This window comes from Sinocyclocheilus anshuiensis, unplaced genomic scaffold, assembly GCF_001515605.1.
Source record: "Sinocyclocheilus anshuiensis isolate Anshui unplaced genomic scaffold, SAMN03320099.WGS_v1.1 scaffold366, whole genome shotgun sequence".
NCBI lineage: Eukaryota > Metazoa > Chordata > Actinopteri > Cypriniformes > Cyprinidae > Sinocyclocheilus > Sinocyclocheilus anshuiensis.
In genome coordinates, this window is record NW_015547673.1 from 865,710 (window position 1) to 881,101 (window position 15,392).

Sequence of the window (15,392 nt, forward strand, 5' to 3'; positions counted from 1 at the left end):
CATCTGAACAAGTAAGTAACAAGTCTGCCACGTTTGTTCTGACCAACTGAGGAAAAAAGCATTACAATAAATCTCGCTACCAATGGTGATTTCATCTAAATGAGCTCATATCACATCAAACTGTGCAAATTATTATTATTGTTATACTTTATTCTCAGATTATTAATGTTAACAACATCAGCATTGCGTGACTATGAGTATAGTGTGTATAAGAGAGTAGATTTCAATTTCTGGACAGTCTAATCTCTAATAGTCATACTACTCAAATTTAATATTAAGAAATTCTTTTAACCCAAAAAGCAAATTATGTTTCCTTCGAACTGGTTTACTTTAAAATACAAATCTTGTGTAATCCCATGGCTATGTGTAATCAGAAGCACATTTAAAACTGGTATATAATTTCATTCACATGTGTTTCATAAACATAATCTTTTCTGGATTACAATCCGCCATCAAAATGATAAATTTAATTATTCCAGCTGTTGTGAGAAAAGGCTATAAACGATCCGCCACCTGCAGGATCCTCACATGCGATAGCCTAGTAGCCAGGACAACTTCTTTATATTTACAGAAGTGATGTAATGACGCAGCAGCATGCTCAAATTTCCCGCGAAAACCTACCCGTACCACTCAAATTAGAAAATATTATTATAAGCTAACCGTTGTGAATCGGGCTAAAGTAAGGCGATAGTTTCGAACACTGACTGGTTATGTACTTGCTCAAATATTGATTTCGGATAATTTTTAACCAAAAAAAGTTACGGACTGCAGCTTTAATAAAACACTTATTTGCCACAAAATATTCACTAAAAACATAATCTGATTAATAGGACATACATAAATACAGTGTTGTTTGTCTACACAAACCTGGGTGATGTACGGAGGGTGTGAGCTGGTGTGAGCTGGCAGTCCCGGACCCTGTGAAGATGTCAGCACATGATTGGAAGGAGACATGGGTGATCTGGTGTCCTTTTCCAGTGGGCTGTGAGGGTGCAGTGATCTGGTCCGGTTGCTCGTGGATGAAGTGGGGCCAGGTGAGAACTGGAAGCGGTTTGAAGGCTGTTTTGGGGAGGTGAGCTGTTCATGTGACAGAGGGGAGCGTGACTGGCTGGAGTGTTTGTGAGGTGAAAGCTGGGGTTCAGGGGAGCGTAACAAGGGAGACAGAGGGGAGTGCTGTGGTCGACCAGGGCTGAGGGTCTCTGGGGTAAGAGTGGGAGAAGATGGAAAGTCATCACTGCTTTTAGTGCGGGGCATTTTGTTGACCTGGACGTAGTTAATGGGGAAGATTCCACTGCGGTTGGTGCCGGCGATACGACCCTCCAGCCAGTGATCATCAACACGTCTGGTGATGGCGATCACCTCGCCCTGAGACAGAGACGAGAGAGAAGAAAGCTGCTGAAGCTGCTTGGTGTCAGATATCATGGTTCTCTGAAATACTTGATTCGGATTGGTCAATCGCAGCATTCTGTGGTCGAATATTTGTGTATAATGATGATGTTAAACTGTATAATTTATGGTAATTGACTATAATTGTTCCAGGCAACCATTATCCTACATATCTGTGTTGGTTAGGACTGAGAGTCAATCCTAAAAAGAGCATGACATGATTAAGACTCATTACCTAATTACCAAACTCAAGCCTTAAAGCTGTGGTTTTCCAAAAAAATGTTGACTCTAAGACCCCCTATTATCTACCGAAATATTCGAAAGCTCCATGACTTTTTCAGTTGTTCATGATTTACTGAATAATGAACTTCAGGGCAACAATAAACAAAAAAAAACATTTAAAATGTTAACATTTATATATGTTAAGATTTTATTAATTTACATTAATTTTCTACGTCTTGATATCACCGTTTTAAAATAAGGCTAATTCATATGCAAGTTTTTCAATACTGTGGGAATCCTTGCCTTTCAAAGGAAAAAAAAAAGCAGTTGTTTATGGGATGAATTAAAATCAGAAATATCTTGATTTTTAGTTGTTTTGTCTTATTTTAATTTATTTCTGTTGGCTTCCTGATTGAGAACCACTGCCTTAAAGGGACAGTTCCCCAACAATTGAAGTGTTCTTCAAAATATCTTCTTTTGTGTAATAGTAAAGTACAATCATACAGGTTTGGAATGACATGAGGATGAATTATGACTATAGTAATTTTGGGCAAACTATCTCTTTAACATCTAGCAATGTGGGTTTTGATTTATTCCGGTGAATAATTTTCATTGAAAGACTCATTCACTGCTTAATTTCATGACTCTTTTGGTAGGTTACATCATTACACCAGCAGGTGGCGACCAATGAGTATTTTCAAGTATTATGACTGACGATGATAATAATAATAATAATAATAATAATAATAATAATAATAAAAATAATAATACAGATCATTTGAAATGCAGATTTGTTTACGATCATCAAAGCCACAAAATAAAGTGAAATCTGGTGTGATGTTATTTAGAACAAAATCAGGCCAAAGTAAAGCTTGTTTGGGGTTTGTTTTGGGTTCGAAACAGCTTGTCAAAGTGAGCTTTCCTAAAAAAGTTCACTCCAACACCTTCAAACTACCATTGGTCAGTGGTGTTTACATAACAGGTAGATGTGGCTCTGGGGCTCCACCTTCTCCAGCTCATTTTTCTGTTCAGTCTGTCGAGGTCAGACATTCAAGGGTGAAAATATAAACACCGAGACCTTATTTATAGTAGAAACTGACGTTTCTAATTGAAAGCAACCCTGACACTATTTTTTCATGTTTAATCCTGCAAATCTGCTTACTTTAAATAAACCTGTTCAATGAAGTGCTATATAAATAAATGTGATGTGACTTGACTGGAGTGCAGAATTGCAGAGCTCATGCAAACATCCACATCACTATGATCAGATGCTTTCTTAACTGCTGGTTTCTCACTGCTTTATTTTGTTATTGAGTGGGAAGTGTGCAGCGCACGCCGCTCTCCTCTTTGGAATCTAATATTTTTTGAAAATCAACTGTGCATAACTGATTAGTTGTAGTATGTGGTGCAGATGTGCAGTGTTTCTGGCACCTTTCTGAAGGACAGCTCCACAGGCAGGTCGGCATTGAAGTTGAACAGGGCTACAGCCTCTCCGTACTCCAGCACCTGGATGGTGGGAGACTTTATTGGCGTGGGCTTCTCCGTTGGAGGAATAATCTGGAAAGAAAACATAGGAATGTGGGTAAGTGAAAAGATGATGTGAAGTGTTTCATTTGCATACATATGGACACACCTCCACATAGCTGGTGGGAAACATTCCCACTCTCCCATGATGCTCTCCTTCATACCAGTTGGCGTCCACCTGCCGGTGCATGTACACTACATCCCCTTTTTGTAAGGTCAGCTCCCTATGGATGAGAGGTCAAGAATAATAATAATGGCTGTGTGTGATTATAAATATGTTAAAACATTATTAAATGAATAATACTAAATAACAAATCAGGGAACCATTTATTATTTGATTTTCATTTATTTTAATCACAGTGGCATTTGCAATGCTTTCATTTTGGATCAGACTTTCCCATATCCTTTATAGACGGATGCCAATTCTGCAAATAATTAGGAATAATGAAATGTGTGTTGTGTCTTTTGTTTCTACTTACTTTGGTGACTGTGCTTGGAAATTAAATTTCGCTCGCGCTGCTTTCATCTGTGTAGACAAACATGCGTTCTTTCTCAACGTCTGTGTCAAATACGTACTTTCCATTCAAACACCTCTGAGAAAAATGATCAAATATATACTGTACCTTTCTCTCTTCTTTCTTAGGTTGGAAATCCATGTCTGGTGATGTTATGCGATCTGTAGAGGAAAGAGAAGACCAGATATGAGATAGTGGCCCGTAATATACCAAAATCAAAAGCAGAATTGTGTCTATTGCCCATGTTAGCTTGCAATTATTGGGTGTTTCTTCAACTTCAAGCACTTTTATGCCCTAGGGCAGTGGTTCTCAATTCCAGTCCTTGCGTACCACCGCTCTGCGTATTTTGCATGTCTCTCTTATTTAACACACCTGATTCAGATCACCAGCTCGTTAGAAGAGAGCTCCATGCATCAACTGTGTTCCAATTGACATGGTCCCTACACAGTGTTCATTGCTCCCTACTCCCTTAAGTTTACTTCACTTTGGAACATTCATTCACGGATTTGCGCTACGCCACGGCCTGCAGCGTCTTCACACACACATGAAACTTACTAGTGAAGTGTGAAATAAAATAAAAAATAATTTTGAAATAAAATCTTACTAACCACAAACTTTTGAATGTATATTAGTGAGAGAATTTGGAGATTTAATCCAATTTAACTAATCAAACAGAACCTCCAGCTCTGCACACGTTATTGTGTTTACAGTGGCAGAGTCTTTCTCAATTAATCTCCAGGAAAAACTACTGGATCAATCTAATCTGCAATCAAGACCTCTGAACAGTGAAATGTTACTTTGTATTAACTGTGCAAAATGTGAAGCAGCCTTGGGGAATGAGAGGAGAGAGAGGAGAGAAAAAGTACAAGGAAATAGGAAACGCAAGAGAGGAGGGAATAGGAAGGTGACTATATCTTACCATCAGAATGCATGAAGCTCGCTGTTGTGCCCTGCTTTACAGCAGAGCAGGGGATTACGGGATAGCTGGAAAAGAAAAACAAAAATAATCATGTGACAAATCTATCCCAAATACTGCAGAAGCAAAACACTGTAAAAAACAGCAACGGTAAAGCTCAAATCTTATGATATGTTTACACAACAATGGTTGTACTAAAAAAAATGAAAAGTTTTTCTTTTGCGTTTTTGAAAAGTTTGATACAGATGACAACGTTGTCAAAGCAATCAGTTCACACGGATTCACTGAAACGGCTAAAAACACTGTATTATTCATGCCAGCAGGCAACACTACACATTTGCACACTTACTGTACCTATAGACTGAACACATAATACACATGCACATGACGTCACCGTTTTCACAAATTCACGCTTTTGCAGTTTACATGGATACGACAATGGTATTGTTTTCAAAAGTATGCATTTTCAGGCCCCCAAAATGTCGTTGTCATGTAAATGGACAGCCAAAACATAAAATGTTTTATGTTTTTTGTTGAAAACAGTGTTGTGTAAGTGCCTCCTAATATATTAACATGATTCCTCAAAATGACCGTTATTAGTTTCCAATAAGGAAGAAAATAACAAACAAGATCTTATCCATGTCTCAGATGTTTTTCCTAAACATCAATGATATTTAATGAATGAATTAATTAATTCTCAGGTTTTTCTTCCAAATAACACTCCAATAAGCTCATGTGTCTCCTATAGAGTTTTTAGAGGCATCTCAACAATGTCTGTGCACAAATTTACTAAGACACCAAAATATGCAATTAAAATTAACATGAGCTCAAACATTTGTTATTATCTTCCAAGACCAAACACTTAAAGCTATTCACATTCATTTTAAAGCTCTACATTCAACTAATACACAAATTAATAAATACTGTAAATGATTACCATGCTGATACATACATGAACAACAGAGATCTCAAAAAAAATAATATACATGTTACAAGACTCAAGGAAGACAGGAAGAATTCCATGAAACACAACAGATGGTCTGTCTCAGCCATGAGGATCGAAATGGGGATATTTATGAAAAAGTGCCTCATTTTAACAATATTTATACAAATTATTGGGAAAAATGGCAGTGTATTATATCAAATATTATGCTGATAAAATGGCAGCATACCGATTCTTGAACTCAACAAAAGTGTGAAATAAAATAAAAAATAATTTTGAAATAAAATCTTACTAACCACAAACTTTTGAATGTATATTAGTGAGAGAATTTGGAGATTTAATCCAATTTAACTAATCAAACAGAACCTCCAGCTCTGCACACGTTATTGTGTTTACAGTGGCAGAGTCTTTCTCAATTAATCTCCAGGAAAAACTACTGGATCAATCTAATCTGCAATCAAGACCTCCATCCTGCTGCTTGTTACACGCTTCCTGTCCTGCTGAACAGTGACTGACTTCAAATGTTACTTTGTATTAACTGTGCAAAATGTGAAGCAGCCTTGGGGAATGAGAGGAGAGAAGAGTGGCAAAAAGTACAAGGAAATAGGAAACGCAAGAGAGGAGGGAATAGGAAGGTGACTATATCTTACCATCAGAATGCATGAAGCTCGCTGTTGTGCCCTGCTTTACAGCAGAGCAGGGGATTACGGGATAGCTGGAAAAGAAAAACAAAAATAATCATGTGACAAATCTATCCCAAATACTGCAGAAGCAAAACACTGTAAAAAACAGCAACGGTAAAGCTCAAATCTTATGATATGTTTACACAACAATGGTTGTACTAAAAAAAATGAAAAGTTTTTCTTTTGCGTTTTTGAAAAGTTTGATACAGATGACAACGTTGTCAAAGCAATCAGTTCACACGGATTCACTGAAACGGCTAAAAACACTGTATTATTCATGCCAGCAGGCAACACTACACATTTGCACACTTACTGTACCTATAGACTGAACACATAATACACATGCACATGACGTCACCGTTTTCACAAATTCACGCTTTTGCAGTTTACATGGATACGACAATGGTATTGTTTTCAAAAGTATGCATTTTCAGGCCCCCAAAATGTCGTTGTCATGTAAATGGACAGCCAAAACATAAAATGTTTTATGTTTTTTGTTGAAAACAGTGTTGTGTAAGTGCCTCCTAATATATTAACATGATTCCTCAAAATGACCGTTATTAGTTTCCAATAAGGAAGAAAATAACAAACAAGATCTTATCCATGTCTCAGATGTTTTTCCTAAACATCAATGATATTTAATGAATGAATTAATTAATTCTCAGGTTTTTCTTCCAAATAACACTCCAATAAGCTCATGTGTCTCCTATAGAGTTTTTAGAGGCATCTCAACAATGTCTGTGCACAAATTTACTAAGACACCAAAATATGCAATTAAAATTAACATGAGCTCAAACATTTGTTATTATCTTCCAAGACCAAACACTTAAAGCTATTCACATTCATTTTAAAGCTCTACATTCAACTAATACACAAATTAATAAATACTGTAAATGATTACCATGCTGATACATACATGAACAACAGAGATCTCAAAAAAAATAATATACATGTTACAAGACTCAAGGAAGACAGGAAGAATTCCATGAAACACAACAGATGGTCTGTCTCAGCCATGAGGATCGAAATGGGGATATTTATGAAAAAGTGCCTCATTTTAACAATATTTATACAAATTATTGGGAAAAATGGCAGTGTATTATATCAAATATTATGCTGATAAAATGGCAGCATACCGATTCTTGAACTCAACAAACATTTACTGTTAACAGGTTTTCAGCCCCAGGGTTATTAATCGTTCCAGAAAGAAAGAAGCTATAAAACTGTCCTCACTCTGTATCTTTTTTGTAGCAGCAGGAGCATTTATGGCATTTCGAGGGTGGGGAGGTAGTCAGCGGGGGGCTGGAGGGGGCAGAAACCATCAACATGCCACAGAAAAACAGAGCGAGAACACAAGAATGTGTCAGATCCAGTGAGATACGGGCCCCTGGCGAGCAAATACTGAAGCTAAAGGTGTCAGAACGGGCATAAACATCTGAAGTACAGGCCTGGAAGGACCAAACTTTGCCTTTTATAGCTCTGCTGTGTCAAAAACACATAAAGAGAGGGATAACTGCTTGAGAAGCAGTGATGCAGGCAGAACAACTGCGGACACACACACTTCTAAACTGTGTTGAATACAGTCTGAGAACTGAACCAATACTGTAACTCTTTATTAACAGGATGAACAAGGTCAAGCATGTGAGTAAAGAACGAGACATCTACAATTTGACCACACACACACTTAGACATAAACACACACACTCTGACAAATACACAAACACATGTACAGGCACACAAAGAGCTCAGCATGGGGTCGGGTATGTGGGCCGCCGGCCAAAGAGTCAACAATTAACCAATCAGACGAGGAGACAGGCCAGGCATGTCATATGACCTTAATAAGACAGTGAAAACAACAGAGAATCTACTGCAGGGGTGTCAAACTCAACACTCATACCATGTAGTTTTCACATATTCTGAAGGACTTGATTAGTTGGATCAGGTGTGTTTAATTAGGGTTGAATCTAAACTCTGCAGGGCTCCGGCCCTCCAGGAATTGAGTTTGACACCCCTGATCTACTGCATGTGTCCACTGATTCATTATCAGATATTATTTCTGCAAAACACTCCAAAGAAATTATTTGGCCCCACCTGTTTCATATATCCAAACGTCTATCCAAATTATATAAAAGTCATTTATAACTACATAACATATATAAAGTTAATTACAATTGCTTTAATCTAAGACCGACCCTAACCTAAAAGTGCATTTTTATTAAAAATTAAAAAAAATAGTTTTGTCACATCTGGCTAACTTAGGGACGAATCTGTTTCCGAAGTATAATTTTAAGTAAACTCTGAAGCTTACCTGTTTTCTTGTCTGTTCTCTTCTGTTCTTGTGGTTGCAGTGTTGGCTTTAGATCCCTGTAAATAGAAATCACAATTTCATTCAGCTCTAACACACATGATCTCTCTCAAAGACACAGTTAAACAGGAGCATTTGGGAGCAGCTCGAAGGAAATCTCAAGAGGCGGTGACCATTCCTGCACTGAAAGCTGCACAGCTCCCCTGGGTCCTACACTCCATTCATTTTGGCCACACTGTAAATGTGAATGAGATGGAACTGATGATGTAATCAGTTAAGATTTCCACAGTTTATTTCTCAAGCACGGGGAGAGCCATAAACACAATTAGAGGTGCAGTATTCATTGACCCGAAAGCTAATTTTAGATTAAATTAATAGTTTGATTTTGAGCGAACAGCAATTTAAATATGAGTCTGTTTTTCACGTAAAATATGTGGATATTTATTTGGCTAATTTTGGAGCTGAGACTGATTTAGGGTACTTTCATTTTTATTGTATTGAATAGAGCAGCAAAAACATTCTGCTAAACTTCTCCTTTTGTCATAAAAAATAAAAATGAAAGTTTGAAATAAGAGATATTTTTTCATATGCTCACCATGGCTGCATTTATTTGTAATACGTAATACATAAAGTAAAAACAGTAATATTTTTACAGTATATTTTATTAGAATAAATAGAATATATATATATATATATATATATACATATTATTATTATTATTACTACAATTATTAAAATAACTGTTTTTTATTTGAATATATTTTAAAATGTAATTTATTCCAGTGATGGCAAAACTGAGATTTGAAATTAACACTGAGCTGAGAAAGAAATTAATACTTTTATTCAGAAAGGATGCATTAAATCAGTCAAAAGTGACAGTAAAGACATAATATTACAAACGATTTCTATTTCAAATAAATTCTATTATTTGAACTTGTAATTAATAAAAGAATAAATAAATAAACAAATAAATAAATACATAATTCTATTCAAATTGATTAAAGAAAATTGATAATTATATTAAGAAATGTTTCTTACGCAGCAAATCAGCAGAAGACTGGAGTAATGATGCTGAAAATTCAGCTTTGCATCACAGGAATAAATTACATTTTAAAATATATTAAAATAGAAAACTGTTATTTTAAATTGTAATAATATTTCATAATATTGCTGTTTTTACTGTATTTTTGATCAAATAAATGCAGCCTTGGGATTTGGAAAGAAATGAAGGGCAACTGATAATTTTTGGGTGAACTTTCCCTTTAAGAATCACAAAAAGAGAGACATGGCAAGAAATGGATCAAATAAACAGAGCCGGGATATAAAGAGCAGACACTGCGCAGATTTAGCGTGACTCAAACGAAAGCTCAGCAGTGGGCGGAAGCACTTTGGCAGTTCGGCATGACAGGAAGTGACAGAGAGGATCAGCATGCACAGCTGTCAGATCAGAGCCAACATCCAGCAACCTGAAGCACACTGACAGGGAGATAACAGCAGTGGCCAGAAACGCAGAAAAACTCTTTTACTTTTTTGGCATAACAAGTGGGAGCTTAAGACTAATACCTTGTCTGAAGGGTGTGGGAATTTTTAAGAAATCAGTTAGGGTCATAGTGGATGACTAAAGTCTGGCTAGAAGTCCAAAAGATTTAAAAGCCATTTAGAGCGATTGATACAGTACGCCAAATTCAACTTCACAAATAATCTCCGTCTTATCTAAATGCTGTGTCTCTGTTTTTCTATGACCCTCACTCTCTAAAACTTCGAAGTAGATATTTGTTTAATATTTGTTGGGCTAAATTCAGAATTGAAGTATTATGAGTGTGTGTTTGAAATGAACAGGCCAAAAATCACAATGAGTTGAACTGGAATTCGAATTGGAATAACAGGAAGACTTGCAAAACGGTTTTGCAAAATACAATACCACTCTTATTTAAATTGTTAATTTCAAATATATAAATTATATTTTCATTTATTTGAAATATATTACAATTGTTATTAATATTTCACAATATTACTGTTGTTACTGTATTTTTATCAAATAAATGCAGCATTGGTGAACTCTAACCCCAAACTTTTGAATGGTAGTGTATGTATATCACTATATGTACTGAACTAGATAGAGACATGCAATAGCAGATCATAGGTAATTATTGTCTGGTTTCAGGGAGGTGACTGAGGATTTAATGAGTATTGATGAGGAGTGTGGTGTGTAGATGGGAGGGTCAGTACCTCACCCCTGCCTCGCCGCTGCTGCTGCTTCTGTGACAGTTTCCTCTCCAGACCACGAATGTCTGAGTCCAGCTCCGCCTCAAAACGGTTCAGCTCTGACACCAGCGTCGCCTGAACAACAGCATGACAGCCATGACACATAGCACATTATGTGTTGGTGTGGTTTCACATGTCCAAATGCAATCTGGGACTTCATGCGATTTCATGTTTATGAAACTTTGACAAGACATTTAGAAATTCCACAGCATAATAAATGATGATAGAGAGCATGTCCAGTATTTGCAGAAGAGAAGAGCGGGAAAAGAATCTGCCTTCATTTATTCAGATTGTGCTGACTATACATGTATACTACAACAGCATGCAAATATCTTCTTCAGGCTGAAGGCTTAACCAGACCATAGGCTTTTAATCAGAAAATGATGTGATTGTACACTGTAACAAATGTATAGGCTATTGCAATTATTTATAAAAGAATCCAGAATCCAGAAACATACAGATTGTCAGAAAGTGAGACATGTGCAGATGGATGTCTGATGTGGAAGTTCGGAAGACACTCACCTCTATGGATGGAGATTGGGATTGAGGTTTCACTGGGCTGTGATATGAAGGCAGCTGTGACTCAGACCTCAAAGTCTGAAAAACAACAACAGTACAATATCATTAGACCACATTCAAAACCATACTGTATTTCAGCTAGTTGCCAAGGTAACATTTCTCGTTTTCATTTAGCTTAACTTGATGAACTAAAATAAACTAAAACTGAAATAAAAATTGACAAAAACTATACAGACATATAAAAAAAAAAAGATTAAAATGACAAAAACTCAACAATATTAACTAAAATTAAAATTAAAAATGGAAAACAACAAAATAAAAACTAATTCAAAATATTAATACAAACTGTAATCTCAATAAGCATGTTTACATGCACACCAATACACTAAGTACCAACAATTATTTTATTGAAATAACCCGATTTATTGGTTTACATGTAAATGGTGGCAATGTGAAAACATAAGCATCCATGTATTCTCCATAGAGAATTATATCAGTTATGTGAGTCGTGATGTTAAATAAAGCATTAAAAAGCCCAGAGTATTTCAAAATGTCTTGCACAGACTCATTCTCCTCTCACAACAGACTACGTTTACATGGACATCAGTAATCTAATGATGTGCCTTATTCAGAATAAGACAATATTACGATTAAGGTGTTTACATGAGTTGCTTTTAGAATATTCCTTTCATGTTCCTGTTTTGCATGTTATAGTACATAGTTCGATTAATGGCATGCATCATTACGTCCCACGTGACGCCATCTGACGTCCCCTCAAGAATTTCACGTATAAACATATAGCTCGTCTTCGTTATGATGCCATGTACAGTTTTGGGTGTTTAATTTTTTATTTACTGAAAGCTTCAAGTGCAGTTAATTATTTGTCATGCTATACATGCATACAGACTACGGAGGTGTTGAAGCCATTCTTTTGTTTGCTGTCAAACGGTTGACATGCCGTGTGTGTATCCTGTCGCAAAATGCTGCGAAAAGTCCTACATCAATCGTATTCAAATCGGAGTATTGTTGTCCATGTAAATGTACATATTTGAAGTTTCTACTACTATACCACTTAAACCGCATGAGATGAAAACACATTTTGGGTCTTGGGTCAAGAAAATGTCAGAGTTTGCAATATTTCCTCCTCCCCTACCGCTGTGGCTGGATGCGCTTAAAGCTTCTCTGTCACATATTACACATGTGCACTTCAATAATCGGACACATCGCAGGTTAAGGTGTTTCAGGTGAAATCAGGCAGAAATCTAGCTGTGTCGATCGGTTTATGCATAAGATGATCATGACCTTAGGCAAATAAAGGAAAACGGTTTAACACGTTTACATGTCCATACTCGTTGGCTTATTAATATAATCAGTTTATGAATGTGCATGTAAACGCACTCAGTGATATTAAAATAACACTTTATTTTTAAGAACTACAAGTACAAGATACAGGTTTGAACTGAATACCATTTCATAACCAACTTAGGAGCCAATGTAAGTATAAACCTGATGTGTTTTGCCTCATTTAATTGTTACCTAAAAAGCAGACTTGAACAATTTGCGATTTTACAAGTGCTCCAGACAGGTAGGATCATGTGAAAAGCTTCTCACTCTCACATATCTTGGCAGCTAATAACCTTACTGAAGCCAAGTCAGACATTCAGAACCGTTAACTAACCAAGACAAGATAAGTGAAGTCATCTTTCAATGATGTTAACCAAATAAGGCTGTCTTTAGTGAATGAGATGACAGCTGTCTCATTACGGGAAATGAGGGAAAACAGAATGAAAGTAGAAACAGCGACTGACAACTCTACTAACTATGGTGCTGGTAAATCACACAAGAGGTTAACAGGTTTAATACATATCACAAGACGGAAACAATACTTTCTTTTATTCATGTCCAAACTAACATGTACAAGTAGAAACCAGCAGGCAAAGCGGTCACTCCTCCTCCTCATAAGTCAAATGCAGTGAGGTGTGAGATCTCGGTCAAACATGACAGCTATGAGGTCTTGCAACAAGCGGATTGTAGAAATAAAGTTTTCAGAGAAACAAGCCCAAAAAACAAAGTCTGATTTTCTGATCACTGATTTTCAGTAAGTTATAGCTTTTCGGTTTGTTTCTCACACAAAGTTATGACTCAAGTCATACGGAACAATTTTAAAGGCATTGGTGGACTGTGTAATATATGATTTGTAGGGGAAAACTTGCAGAAACGCATCAAGAGGGCATATTTTTTTAAATTTTGCCAGTTGTCCAAAGCATTATTGTGTCTGTTGAAAGCCTTTTTGTTACTGTCTGTTGACATTCTACCAGTCCACTATCCCTTTAAAGCTTTGAGACTAAAACACCTCGTTCTTAAAAGGACATCTGATCTTAATCGGGTGTAGATCACACCTATCCACCTACACAGCATCATTATACAAGAACAAACTGAAAACCTTGCGTTCCCACACCTTTTCATGGCCAGTTATTCAGTGCAATCTGAATAGGGTATGTTCAAATTAATTTGATATTATATACTCGCACGTAGACAGATAGATATATTTATATATATTTTAAATGAATTTTAATTGAGATAGCAAATTGAAGGCAGAATTGCAATTTGAATGTAAACTGAATTTGAAGAAGAAATTGAAATTCTAAGAAATTCACATACTGTAAATTACATAGTTTGTTGGCAAAACCTTGTTTTAATAGGGTTTTTGGACAGACAGACAGACGGATGAAAGGAAATCTCAGAATTTCTGGAAAAAAAATCCAAATTTAAGCACCTTGCATGAACCCTGGCCAACATATGAGGTAACTGTCATTAAGGTACTGTACTGATTTAAAACCACTTCTAGTGTTCAGTCTAACCCAATTACAAAATGCCAATAGACAGTAACAAAAAGGCTTTCAACAGACACAATAATACTTTAGACAACTGGCAAACTAAAAAAAAGTTTTTTAGAACAGTAACAACATGCCATCGGATGCCTTTTGGCTCAAACGTTATATTACAATACACAAACCGCATTAGTATTTTTGCATGTTTAAATGACAATATTTCTTGTTAAACTGCATGAAGAGGTTGCCAGAAGCTTGAGTGATGGGCTAATGATAGCTGTCTCTTACCTGACTACGATCCTCTACTGCTGCTCCCTTTCCAGGCTCAAATTCAAAAATACTCTTGGGTTCTGGGTGCTTCCCTGTGTCGCCCAGATCAGCCCTGTAACACACACACACACACACACACACACAGAGGCCACTTTAGCCACTTTTTTTCTGTCACTTGCAGAAACAGATCTTAACCTGCCCAGTGCCTGTGTAACTCCTCTCTCTCTCTCTCACCAGTCGGGCAGGGCTCCGTGTGGGGTGAGGGTGAAGGGGTCTGAGCGCCCGTCCTGCTGGCCAGAATCTGGGGGAGGAGATGATGACAGCTTCCCTGTTGCCATTGAGAAAATACATATTAATCAGAGCTTATAGATGTTTCGCACTATTATTCATAGTTTATTTATTATTACACTATTATTTATTCAAAATGAGAATAATTTCTTTATCTAAATACATAAAATACAAAGCTTGAACAACTTCATCGGGCACAAATAACTGTAAAACACATACAGTAATTGCAGCACAATTCAGGATTCTGTCTGGCTGAGTAGTTACAGAATAAAAAACCCATAAAATAAGGATAATATTTTCATATAAAATGCAACTATTTAGCTACTTACTTTCTCTCCAGTGAAACTCAGGCTCTACAGGAGTAAAAACATACCAAATTAAATTAGAAGAAATGACACTAAATAGCTATATTAGCTTTACTAACTAATTACACATGCATGATATATTTCTACCATATTGATTATGGGCAAATATACTTTTTTGTTTTTATGTAAATGCTCATTTAAGCTATTTCTACATTTAAATGACATTTACATTTAAATTAATTTTTAAAGATAATCTTTAAAAACACTAATGATCTAATAACTTTTAAAAAAATGTTTAGCTTTAATCTTTTAAGTAGTGTAGAATTATATATACTACTGACAAAAAGTTTGGCATCAGCGAGAGTTTTTGGTTACACTTTAGTTTAAGGTGTTCTTGCTACAGTGTAATTATACAATTAA

At 36.2% G+C, this 15,392-nt stretch overlaps 1 protein-coding gene across 1 annotated transcript in view; it reads right to left on the reverse strand.

Moving 5' to 3' along the window:
• Positions 1-15,392, reverse strand: part of LOC107702851 (vinexin-like) — a 48,856-nt gene that overhangs the window by 5,382 nt on the left and 28,082 nt on the right. Inside the window, exons 7-18 of the mRNA XM_016505279.1 lie at positions 14,997-15,020; positions 14,614-14,707; positions 14,398-14,491; positions 11,282-11,356; positions 10,724-10,834; positions 8,498-8,553; positions 6,157-6,221; positions 3,756-3,808; positions 3,612-3,658; positions 3,242-3,356; positions 3,040-3,165; positions 868-1,365 (exon numbers count right to left, since the gene is read on the reverse strand). Of these exons, the coding sequence (XP_016360765.1) occupies positions 868-1,365; positions 3,040-3,165; positions 3,242-3,356; positions 3,612-3,658; positions 3,756-3,808; positions 6,157-6,221; positions 8,498-8,553; positions 10,724-10,834; positions 11,282-11,356; positions 14,398-14,491; positions 14,614-14,707; positions 14,997-15,020 (1,358 nt within the window). The remainder of the gene's footprint in view (positions 1-867; positions 1,366-3,039; positions 3,166-3,241; positions 3,357-3,611; positions 3,659-3,755; positions 3,809-6,156; positions 6,222-8,497; positions 8,554-10,723; positions 10,835-11,281; positions 11,357-14,397; positions 14,492-14,613; positions 14,708-14,996; positions 15,021-15,392) is intronic.